The 12,379-nt window shown below is 35.9% G+C and overlaps 1 protein-coding gene across 1 annotated transcript in view; it reads left to right on the top strand.

Annotated features, from left to right (window-relative positions):
• The first annotated feature begins 625 nt into the window (after nucleotides 1–625).
• The window catches only part of LOC109535867 (titin), a 113,278-nt gene continuing 101,524 nt past the window's right edge, over nucleotides 626–12,379 (top strand). The window contains exons 1-9 of the mRNA XM_048669879.1: nucleotides 626–833; nucleotides 5,047–5,179; nucleotides 10,370–10,483; nucleotides 10,536–10,719; nucleotides 11,164–11,344; nucleotides 11,398–11,515; nucleotides 11,572–11,757; nucleotides 11,815–11,906; nucleotides 11,967–12,045. Of these exons, the coding sequence (XP_048525836.1) occupies nucleotides 815–833; nucleotides 5,047–5,179; nucleotides 10,370–10,483; nucleotides 10,536–10,719; nucleotides 11,164–11,344; nucleotides 11,398–11,515; nucleotides 11,572–11,757; nucleotides 11,815–11,906; nucleotides 11,967–12,045 (1,106 nt within the window). The 5' untranslated portion in view covers nucleotides 626–814. The remainder of the gene's footprint in view (nucleotides 834–5,046; nucleotides 5,180–10,369; nucleotides 10,484–10,535; nucleotides 10,720–11,163; nucleotides 11,345–11,397; nucleotides 11,516–11,571; nucleotides 11,758–11,814; nucleotides 11,907–11,966; nucleotides 12,046–12,379) is intronic.

Raw genomic sequence — 12,379 nt, 5'->3', positions numbered from 1 at the left:
AGGCGCGAAGAGGCCGGAGTGGGAGCCGCCGTGACCGAGAAAAATCGGTTCACCCTCCCATAAAAAGTTATCACTTCAAAAAATTCCAAAGAAATTGGCCAAGTAGAGCAAAAGTTCCTTTATGTATTATCTCACGAAAACCATAATGCAGTCCAATTGATAATTGATTACTCGCTATCTTCTGGAGCAGATGCAGATCATCCAGTTCATAATTGAATTCCGTCGAACCTGCATGTAAGGGCTTTTCAATTTTTCTTTCTTTAGAAAGATACCTACTTATCTATATTGATTATGACGTCTTTATTGTGGATTATTTGTGATTTAAGCACTCATCTCCTTCTCGTGACAATTGGACTTTAGAGGCCACAATTGGCAAGCAATTCATGGCCAATTCCCTTTCAAGGTATTCTCTATAAGCTCTAAAGTTAGCAATTTGCTACTGCTGCGGGTGAGGCGCTTTTGCTTTCAATTGGTATGCTACAGATAGGTTCGAAAGCAAAACTTTTTTAAATTTTAATCCCACTTGCATTAATCACTGCTTCATCCTGTAGAAAGTGACGTACATCGGTCACGCATTTAGATTCTACCCGGTCGCAGCATCCCGGTGCTCCAGTAACGCGTCTCGACACCTCGCCGACGTTTTAAAGTTATTTTTAACTAATTTCGAATTCCTCATAATCGCGATGTTTTCCCCGATTTTTTAGCGCCCCCCGATAAACTTGACTACCGTTAGTGAACGTGCAGAAACATCAGTTTCGCTTTCTAAATTTTTTTCTGCCGTACAAAGAGTTGTACTTTGTAACCCCGTAGTAGAATGATCAAGTTTGTTAGAGGTAGGTAATAAGGGCTTTGCAGGGCACATTCTCGAACGCGAATGGAGAAAACCCCCCTATTCTGGGCGTTTTTACAGCTGTAAACAAAAATAAATGCTGGGCGCGTTTGTAAGATCTATTAACAGATTCTGACACACTGCTGTTTACAAATATTGCGGCAGTAGGAGGGTTGTTCGTTTAGTATATTGTGCCCAAGAATTAGGACCCTCTATGAGCTAAAAACAATTAGAACAATTAGTCGAACGGAAAAACCCTCGGACATGCAAACCGTTATTTTTTAGGCTCAGATTTTCCAATCATCAGACTTCCGGCTGTAAAATAACAGAAATAGATTTCTCTGTTAAAATAGGTTTCATCAAATATTTTGCAATAATCTTTAATTTATAGTGGATTTTGAAGTTTAATTCAAGGCAAACAGATCTATTAAAACGCATATGATTCAGCTATCAGTTACATTAGATACGCAACACAAATATATAGGAACATATTTTGAACAGTTAATAAAACAAGTAACAAAGTACTTTGTTACTGACTGTGACCTCTAACTTTTTAGTATTCTACAAGGGCTTCCAAGCTTTGTCCAGAGCTTCAGATAAAATATTTTTGTTTCTTCGTTCCCTTTTTTCCACACTTGCTGGAAATGGAAACATTTTAAATCGATTTTTTCTATTACAAAACATCTGCGCCCCAACTATCTATATCAAAGTACCTTCTTGAGGGTGTTAAGATTTGGGTCTTAATTTATTAAGCTTAAGCTAACGCAGCTCCATGCTCCAGGACAATGTAGGGATACCTACCGAAAACTTAGAAAGTGTTGCTGATGGGCAACATCTTGTGCATGTCAATTAGTGTAATATATAGCTTAACTGTTATTATTATTTACCATAATATTTACTCATTATCGTTAGATAGATTGTAAATTATAGAGGAGCTCACAAAAAAAAAAAAAAAAAAAAGCTAACGCAGCAGATTCAATAGATTCCAAACGTTTCACTCAAAATTTAGGAAAAACGTTGTTTGAAAATGTGCAATCTGGGTCCCAATTTACTCTACTACTATCTACTACTTTCCACTAATTATTGAAAATACAGACGTACGATGATATTATGTAAAGCATTTTATCCGACATCAATAAGGCAATTTAGTTGATCAATTTAATCGAGATTTGGCTCAATATTGGAGAATTGTTACTTCCTTATGTGACTCAAGTATTTTTCATTTCCCATTACAAATCTAAGTAGGAGAGAAAGGAAAATCTGAGATTTTCTTAAACATAATACGCTCTGAAAGCAATCGGAAATACGAAATTTACTGAAAAATTGAATTTACGAAAGTTGAAATTAATATATGGGTTAAAAATAACTTTCCATGAAAGCGTGTTTGCTGGCTCCATAATCCATCTGCATTATAACAAATTTTATAAAACTCTTCATCTCATGAAACCGTCCAGTGTTTCCGTTTTTATTTTCAATTGTAAGGAATCTAAGGAAACATCGGATGGCAAATCTGGCAAGAATAAACTTTTGTGGAAATGCTACTTTTGACTTTTGAAAAACTCTAATACTATCTTTGAAAAAAATAATTATTTATTTTTTCTTTGCAACTTTTGCTCGCTACATGTTCCTAATTCAGTTGCGACAAAGAATCAACCTTGAACGTTTTTGCATTTTTTTTGAAACCCTTGTATTACTGGCATGCCTTGGGCAAAAAGTTCTTATTTGAAAAATAAGCACCAAATGTATTCAGATTGCTGTTGAATTAGTTCGGGATACGTTAGGAAGCAATTAGTGCAATTAAGTCAGAACGCAAGATAATGCGTTCGAACAGATTAGATAACTTGTTGATCTTTTAATAATAACTTTATTAATTCTTTTCCCTATTTATCTAATGCGAAATATTACTGAACGGCATCAGACAGTCTGTTCGTCTAGCTTCTGCTTCAGTTCCAAATTATCAGAGCTGTTTTTAGTCGCAAAAGCTCTTTTAAACTTGTAGCGTAATATGCTTTAATCTTCCACCTTCATAGCTTTGTAGTCGTTTGATATACGAAATATCCGAAACTCAGTGCCGGATCAGGAATATTTAAGAAGCTTAATGGTTGCTTATTTGAAACGTAATTGTTTTGATTTTGCAGATAGCGTAATACGCACTCCCACTAAATATGATCATTTAAAAAATCTGAACTTTTTTATATTGCACGGTACCGTTCACCTAAAGCCACATAGAAGGCAAGTTTGTACAAGTTTCAGTTGCAATAATTGTAATTGCCTTAACAAATAATTTGATTTGTTTCTTATAAAACGAATATTTCCACATACTGCATCTGCAARTAGGTGCAATATCACATAATAGATTTTTTTAGTAAAGTACTCGTTGCTMCAATATAAAATACAGGTRGTTTTACTRAAAATGTCACCATAGTTGCATTAAAGTMTTAYACCAAAWGTGTGTTTTTTCSTATAAAAAAGTCTGTACAATACAGRAAACGTATCCAAATTTTTAWTATTTTACTTCGGTGTTTGGTGCTTCTCAATKGAGAAAATTAGAGCTTGTTTTCATTTTAAATCGCTTTCCTTCATGATTATCCTCACTTTTTWACGTTTTTAGACCAAGTACCAGCYTCTTGTTGGTGACACRCTCTTTTYAGTTTTARTTTTTTTAATTTGCAATATTTTTCTCTACATTTCTATYGATTTAAAAAAGTKMTGCGCAAATGGCTTGGGGCGCCAACCCAACGCACCGGTGCAGTAACCCTTTTTTGAATTTTAAACTGAAAAACGCTCTATTTTGAAAAGTTTTACTTAAAAATACTGACGATCTGGATGTATTTTACGCGAAAGTTTACAAGATTTTTCGGATTTGGTTTAAGGGATTTTTCGGATCTCAATTCGGGACAAAAACGAAAATAAATGTATCCTGTTTTTCCCCGAAAACTGTTAAGGTTTACGCAAAAACCGATCACAAAGTTTCAGATAATTTTCTTATTTTCTGACAATAATGGGGTCTTTGCAGCCAAAAATGACAAAATTTGTTTTACTAGAAAATTCGTCTTATTCCTCGGTTTTCAGGAAACTTTAAAAAACCCTTTTCAGCATCGAATTTGGCACAAAAACCAAATAATTTTATTCAGTTTTTTACCGAAAGTAATAATAGTAAAAGTAAAGTTTACAAAAAGTAATTTGGAAAATTCGCCGCCCTCATTGATATGAAGATTTTTAAAATTTTTTCAAGTTTTTAGCCAAAAACGCAAAAGAACACTATTTTCTGATGATTTTCTTTTTTTCTGACAAGGTTCTTGCAGCCAAAAATGACAAAATACATTTTGCTAGAAAATTCGCCTCATTCATCGGTTTGCATGACGATGTAAACTTTAAAAAACCCTTTTYAGCTTCGAATTTGRCACAAAAAMCAAATAATTTTTMAWTTTTTTTCCRAAAGTAATTAAGATTATCTTGCAAAAACGGCCAGAGAGCAAAAGTTYCCAAAAAAATTATTSGGAAAATKCGCTACCCTCATCGCTTTGAAGATTTTYCAAGTTTCTTAAAAATTTCRGGTCATTCCAGTTTTAGCAAAGTTTCTATTAWGCAATTTTTTCTACGCAAAMAAGTATTATTTGTAGTTTTGCTTAAAATACTGACAATCTTCAGGTAGTTTCTGTGAAAATTATAAAATACTTTTTATTGGAACACTYGGCTCCTGAACAGTTTTGTAAATTTCTTCTGGGTCCTTTTGCAGCTTCGAATTTTGGACAAAACCCTAATAATTTTTTCTGGATTTTTTCTCAAAAATATTTCTTCGAACAGAACAAGTGAAAGTTTATAATCARTTATTCGGAAAACTCGTCACTTTTGTCGCTGTGAATAATTTGGATTATTTAAATTCCGGTTTCTTCACTTTTAGGTCAATGTTTCTAAACAAAACGTCTGAAAACAGAACAAAGCGTTTTTTTGTAACGTTTTACTGTGAAATACTGACAAACTGAGTAATGTTCCCCGCATATGCGAATGAAACGTTGGGAAGCAACTCCGGTAGTTCACGGCTTATAAGCCCGAAAAACTTTTCAACCGATATTTCGTCTGATTCTTCAGTCAATACATAATTTTTTTCTGAGTTCCTCAGAGTAGTTCTGAGTCAAATACTTTCTTATTTCCATGCCTGAATGTCACTTTTTACTATTTCTTACAATGTTATCTCAATGCGTGATGTTTTTCAGGTGCACCGAACCCCGACTTGTTGCCTCCCAGGTTTCGAGATGAAGGATCACAGTGTGTAACATTTCCAGAAAATGCAAACGCAGTCCTCAAAGCCGATTTATACGATCTCGGACGAAACACCGAAATATCTTGGTAAGATCCAAAAATGTATTTTCTTGTTGACCAAAAAGTCCAAGCACCAATCGTTGTTTTCACATCTCGTCTCTTCGAATTTCAATGACCATGAGTCTGAGCTGGAGAGTTATTCTTTCTCCTGTAGATTTTTTCAGTGTAAAAACACCTGTTTGTGTGCCATAAACTTTATTATTGTCAATTTTGGATCAGGCCTAATGTAATTTCGCGGTGGTTTCCAAAATATCGCCTCACCGAATCCACTGACGGAGGTTCTGCTCGCTTGTTTTGTTTTATTTTTGAAACTGTTTTGTGTTGCTCAAACTGTTTTTGGCTCGATGACAACAATTTCTCCGCTCCACACATATTCATTGATTCAGCTAGAAATTTCGACGTAAATATGCTCGGGGAAATTAAACCGCATTTTATGAGGTTTTTAAATCCGATAGATAGTTTTATATCGCCGCCATTTATAGTCCATGATTTTATTGATTGTTTTTATTAGTTCAACTGGTTGGACGTGGCGCTTGGAAAAGCTAAAAATCTTTAAGAAATAAACTAAATTTTTTGTATTTTGAGATTATTTAAGTCCAACCTTGGCCCGCAAGATCCTGCGACTTAACACCGTTAGATTTCTTTTTGTTTGCCTGTGCGAAAGATCGTGTTTACGACAACAATCCTCAAACTTTTTAGCAACTGAAAGCCAATATCCGTGAAGTTATAACTGAGATATACCGGTAATGTGCCGAAAAGTCATTCAAAATTACCTCAAAAGGATTGAGGCCTGTAGGAGGTCCCGTAGAGGACATTTAAATGATATTGTTCTTCAGGTATAGGGCAAGGTTTAATCTTTACATTGAGTTAAAATTTTCGTCTCCATCTGAATATTTTGTGGGTTTTTTACATTACTTTCCTAAGCATAAAATGGATAACCCTGTATAAAACGTCCGACAAGAAGAAACTATTAATGATGAACACTTTGTGGCCATGGTTTGTAACGTTCGGGTTTTTTTCTTCATAAACAGTATAATTTTGAAAAGAAAATTTAAAAAAGAAATAATTTAAAGTCTTTCGTGTCTTCTTTTTCAAATTCCATAATAAATCAAATGCACTTTTCAGTATCGCCCAATTTTTTTAGATAAAGGGTGTCCGTCTTCACCCCTATGTGTGGGGGTAAAGGCAACCCTTTATTAAGCGTTAAAAATGGTCTTAGCACCGGGTAAGAGGCGCATTCCTGTTCTAAATTAGGTTTCTCTTCTTATGGTGAAATATGTCTTCGTTTTTATTCCAGTAGTAATCCTCCAGTAAAAATCCTCAAAAGAAGAAGATTTTTGAGGATGTAAACATGACAATCTTTTAGGTCTTTGCTGTCTTGACGCTGTTGTTTTCAAGACACCAAAGACCTAACTTTATAATAAATAAATAAATTTAATTGTAAATTGGTCTTTGAAGTTTGCATGAATTTTAAATCTGATGATGGCTCTGTTGTCTCGCCGAAACGTTATGAAATAAACGATACACAAATTTTTATTTCACACTTTGACTGAAACCCAGGAAAGAAAAGAATATAATAACAATTGCGTTATAATGTCCAAAATCATATATTTTCCAATATATTTTTGGTAAATAAAGTTCTGTTCTGATGCGTATCTATGTGCCATACGAACAAGGCACCTTTTTGGGAATAAATAATAATTGGACAACATCAGTTGCTTCATGTTGAATCAAGGAAAAATATGTTTAAAAAACTGAAGATGAAGCAAATAATCAATTCAAAGGAATGTTAAAGTCCCTATTTAGTTTTTATGATTTTTTCCGTATTTGATTTAATCGTTTTGTGTATGCGAATCCATTTTGATGGGAAACTGGAGAAAGTCCCGGAAGTGAAGAACCAAAGGTTATTTTAGTCGCGATCCTATCTGAGGCGTCCAAATGAAAGCGCCGCGACGCTCGTAATGAGCTTTGGCTATTTTCAAAAGTTGGTCAGTCGTCGGAAAGCGGCATCGACGTGCGCCAACTTACCACTTTACATTTTTTTTGCAGAAAAGTGCGTGTAACACCAGTGTCATAATTCCCTCTTTTGTTGCGTATGTGTCCAAGTGTAATTAATTAGAGTTTGAATGCTTATTAATGATTTTTCGGATGTGCATATTCTGTTAGTGAAAGTCATCGTTTTCAATTGGATTATTTAACAAATATATCAAACATTTCTGGACGTCTTGTGACGATCTCTGCACGTGATTTTTTCTCATTATGCCGTCTAACTCAGTCAACAAGTGCTCAGCTCTGTTACCTCTTAACTTTAAGGACATTTTAAATACGTTAATTTATTTTTCAAACCTTGGGATTTTTCTTATTTAGAAGTTTGCACTTTGAGTTTTATTCCGCTTAATTAAGCGTGCAATGAAGTGATTATAAACATCAGATTCTCTTCTTCGCCTCTGGACATAAATGCTGTCTGTAGTGCCACACTTGTTTCTAGAAAGATTTTATCAACAGTAGTTTCTACAAAAAATTATTTTGGCATTTTGTAAGTTTTGATAAAGTGCGTACTAAACGTCGACAACGTAGAGCGCATTGTGTGATCAATTTTTAACGCCTGAACTAATTGTTCGATGTAGTTTCGCACTTTTGACCGGTTAAACTTAAATAAACAAAACTTTGCAAAGAAAAATTCTGAATTCCCATTACATTTTTAACTTTTTCTTCAAATAGTTTATGGTTCAACGCTCATTCATCACCTGGATACCGATGGCAGTTTGCCTCTGCTGCTATTTCAATGTAGGTCAGGAATTTTCGAAAATACATATGACTTTTTCTCACTTTTCAAAATGTTCAAAATAATTAATTGACCAATTTTAGGCTCGTTTTTGATTTACAATCCAACGAAGGAAGGCAGGTTATGAAATAATGTAAATACGAATTAATTTTGCAATAGATTGTGCCATGATATCAACAATTTGGACACTCTTTTTAAAGTAAAAAAAAATCAAACGATTGGCAATTTTTGGATTTTTGAAGATTTGGGTCCGCATAGGTTGTAAAGATGTAAAAGCAAAGTGTTCTTGTCGCTCTCTGTACCATTAAACTTTTAGACAAATTTTACTTCCATAAAATTCGGATTCAGTTCCGAACTTTCATGGAGTATTACGTTTCTCCATTGATTGATTGCACTTGCTCTATTATCTTTGAGCGTTTTAACCCACGTTTTTGGATAAGTTATGGAAAGGTCAAGTTTGTACCTGTTTCAAGTACGAAGCAGTAAAGTTTTGAAAGTAATGTGCACAACGCTAACACCTTCAACATTATAATAAACAATTCAAACTTACTCTTGAATTTATTGCATTCTTCAGTGTCTATTATTAGGTTGAGTTTGCTCTATTTCAACAGTAAACTTGTTCGTTTTCTAAGTGTTATGGTTCGATGTTTTGCGTTGCAGATAATTTGCAAATTTTTAGACTGTTGAATCGGGTAATTGTTGTAAAAAGCTTGTTGGCCGATCGAAGTTTCAAGTTATCAACTGATGCTTCAATTGGTTGTGATTCAAGTTTAAGTACTTGAAACATTTAATTAGGGATCTCTTGAATTTAACGACATACTAATATTTAAAGGGAGCGATTGTTGCACCAACTTTAAAAAAATACTTTACGTATGGCGTAAACGTCCTGACTTTCGAGATGCAGGCTGGAGAAAATTGTTCTTTTTTTAGGCCAAAACCATGAGTGCGTCTAAATAAAATGAACAGATTAATTTCGCTCAGAAATGAATGAGAATTCCAAAAATAATTCTTGTGTTGCATGCGAGCAGGCGTTGTACTTTTTTCTTCAAATTATTCAATACAAAACCCGTTCGGAGGCCCCTAGTAAAAATTATAAAATAGTGTGTACATCAGCAAATGCAACAGAACACGTGTACTAAACCCATTCGCATTTGCGACTCTAATTGAAGCTAAAGTACGCTAAAAGTAAAATCGGGACTTTTTTGTTGCGTTTTGAAATGCTCTAAAAATTAGTTTGTTCATATCTTTGATCCATTTGTGGCAAGATTTGTAAAATCCGGAAGTAGATACTGAAGTTTGCAAAATGTAGTTTGTTTCCATACTTTGAGTTGAGTGAGTTTAGGCCCTAAAATATTACAAAATAACTGGACACAGTTGTTCTTGCACAATGAGCTGTTCCGAAGGGTTAATTGAATTTTGTATAAATCTCCCAGCACTTTTGCTCCATTTGCTCAAAAATTGTCCAGATTCAATTTTGTAAGGAATAGATGCATGAAAAACAGTCTGGACTTGGGTTAGGCCAAAACTTGTCACTTTTTGAGCAAATGAATATTTAAAAAGCGCCGAAAGCTCATCTTTTGCTGGGTGAGAGGCCGAAACAATTTTGAGGAACTAGAAGTAATTAAAAATTTCTGATAAGGACAATTGTTGATAAGGAGACAAATTATTAAGAGCTTTAAAACTACATATCTGAAAAAATAAAATTTTTGGAAGATAAGTTTTCCAACAGGAACCTATCATTGATCATGTTTCGCAGTAGTTTTGGCCCAAATCCCAATTAAGAAAACCTTGACTTTCTGCACTTGAAAACTAGTTCATCAGCGAAAATAGATGACGTTAGACACTTATTGTTAGATCTAGCTGAAGCTTTTAAGAATGAAAAGTTGGACTTTGTCTCCTATCGGAAAATCGACCGTTATGATATGTTATCGTAGTAGTGGACAGTGATGGGTCAAAAAGTAAGCAGCTGCTGCAAGTGCTCGTCCAGCAAAGGGCGGCATTTCGCTTGTTGCGAAAATGCATCACAAGGGTGAGTAGGTAATAACATTAATTTATTTGTGTCAACATTTGGTTGTTTGGCAGCACTTCCAAGATCAGACCGAGTTTGAACGGCACAATTCCAGTCTCAAAATATCACGCATATTTTCAGACTTAAAGCGCGAAAACCATCTGCGATTCGATGCACCAGCCTGGCTAATACAAAGTTAAAATTAAACCAATATCGTGTTTGTCGAAAATTAGATCCAGTTTAACATACTAGTTAATAACGTCTAATTTTAAAACTATTTGGCCCGATTTAAAATAGATGTAGGAAAAATTAGGCATGCAATGGGTCTAGAAGCGACTTTCGATTTCCATAATGAGGAAGTTTGGGAAAAAGTTGCACCGAACATTAATTCATTCAGCCAATTAAATTGAGCTACTTGTTCCAGGTCAAAGGATGGAGCCCCTATTGCTCCTGATCGTCGTCGACGACTCCACATTAGCGGCAACACTATTCAGTTGGCTCTGGATAGTGTACAGAAAACAGATGCCGGAATATACAGGTAAACCCCATCAAAACCCATCAGCTACAGTTTACAGTTACTTTTGTTGCAGAGTAACGGCTACGTCGCCTACTGGCAGTGCTTCACGCGATTTGGAGCTCAGAGTGAGCCAAGGAAGCAGCTCAGACATTGAGGATGAACCTCCGGCGTTTCTGAGGCGGCTGCACGATCTTTCAGTCAAGGTTGGCACGAGGACGCGGTTTTTGGTAGAGATCCGAAGCAGCTCCGATGTTACGGTACGAATCACTTATCGTTTGAGACAATAGTTTGAGAAACAAATTGTCGTTGTGTGTCTTTGGCTGTTCTTGAAATGTTGTCCTACATTGTTGAACCAACTCTTAGACAGAATCTGTTAAAATCCTCATTTGGATGAAGTGAGTTTCAACTTCTACACCGCGTCTTGGCTATTTGCTTAGGTACTTCAATTGCAATATCTATTAGCTGACACTTCCAATTGCTCTTAAAGCAATTGAACAACAATATATAAAATTAGTTTTAGTTTAGAGCACCGGATATCGCTGAATCAGCGACACAACTTATGCAAGACAATTTGGCAGAGTTTTCTGCCATTTAAAAAACATCTACACAACACATGGTTAAGCTTTAAATAAGCCGTGACAAAAGCTTCTTTTATTTGTGGGCTTGTGAATGTTTTGTTGTTATTTTATGGTGTTTTTCAGATAAAATGGCTGAAAAACGAGCAGCCAGTGACAGAAGGCGAAAGATACCGGTTTGTAAACGAGGGCAGTTTTCACTGCATTGATGTCGCACCGGTTACGACTGAAGACTCCGGACGATGGCTTTGCCAGGCGGAGAACGTTGTCGGTTTGGCCAATTCCGGATGCCATCTCAATGTTCTTGGTAAATTCTGATAAGCAAACGTGCTTCAGCTTTCAACTTTTTTGCTGTTGCAGTTCCCAAAACTTACAAAGCTCCCGAATTTATCGAAGAGCTGAAAGCTATCCTGACCGACCAGGGCACAGTCGCTCTGGAATGTAAAGTGGTCGGAGTCCCGACTCCATTATTAAGATGGTTTGTTTTATACAGTGCTGGTCAGTTCTTTTATAACAAGAAATTTTGTTGTGCAGGTTCAAAGATGGAAAAGAGATTCGTCCAGGCGATGTGTTTGCTTTGACCGTCGACCCAAATGAAGACCCGACTTCCTTAGGAACGTATCTATGTGAAGCGGTCAATTGCATGGGAACCGCCACATCCAGCTCTAGATTACACATAGTGGAACATTCCGGAGAAGAAAAATCGAGGATTTCTGGAAGGTACGACCCCCAGGAAACTTTTAGAGTTTCAGGCTGAGAGTTGGTGTTTGGTTTCAGTCCGATCCCTACTGGGCCTCCGCCGACTTTTATACGAGACTTGAAAAACGAAGAAATCAAAATTGGCGATCCCCTAACACTATCCTGTCAAAGTAAGTGGGGATGTCGAAAAACGGGGGAGTTTTTTGCGAATATTGTTTCTTTTGCTTCAGTATCGGTACCTCCTTGGCCCAAATCCATTGGTTGGTACAATTCCCAAGGGAAAATTGACGACCAATCACCACAAAGCAGGTAGGTAAACTTTATTTCCACTTCTTGCATCAATACCCTCTAATCTTATTAAAGCATTTTTCGCAAATAAAAGGGCATAAATATTGTAACGGAAATGGCCTGGGGTACTCACGTTTGGAATGGGGGATCGAAATTGATGGTATTTCAGTAAATGGGAGCCCCATTTGCGAGTTGGAAGAGCGAGTTTTCCGTTTGTTATTTTTATCGTTTGTGAGGCGATGTTGGCGGAGGCGGAGGAGGTGAAGTTGACGGTAATTTTGAAGTTAGTTTGTTCCTGTTCCGCATTTAAAGTTATACCGAGGTGAATAAAAGTTGGAAGCTGAAGAAAGAGTTT

The sequence above is a fragment of the Dendroctonus ponderosae genome, unplaced genomic scaffold, assembly GCF_020466585.1.
Source record: "Dendroctonus ponderosae isolate FM_Combo_2020 unplaced genomic scaffold, Dpon_F_20191213v2 Dpon_F_20191213_9, whole genome shotgun sequence".
In the NCBI taxonomy this organism is placed as follows: domain Eukaryota; kingdom Metazoa; phylum Arthropoda; class Insecta; order Coleoptera; family Curculionidae; genus Dendroctonus; species Dendroctonus ponderosae.
This window is presented reverse-complemented; position numbering and strand designations above follow the sequence as displayed.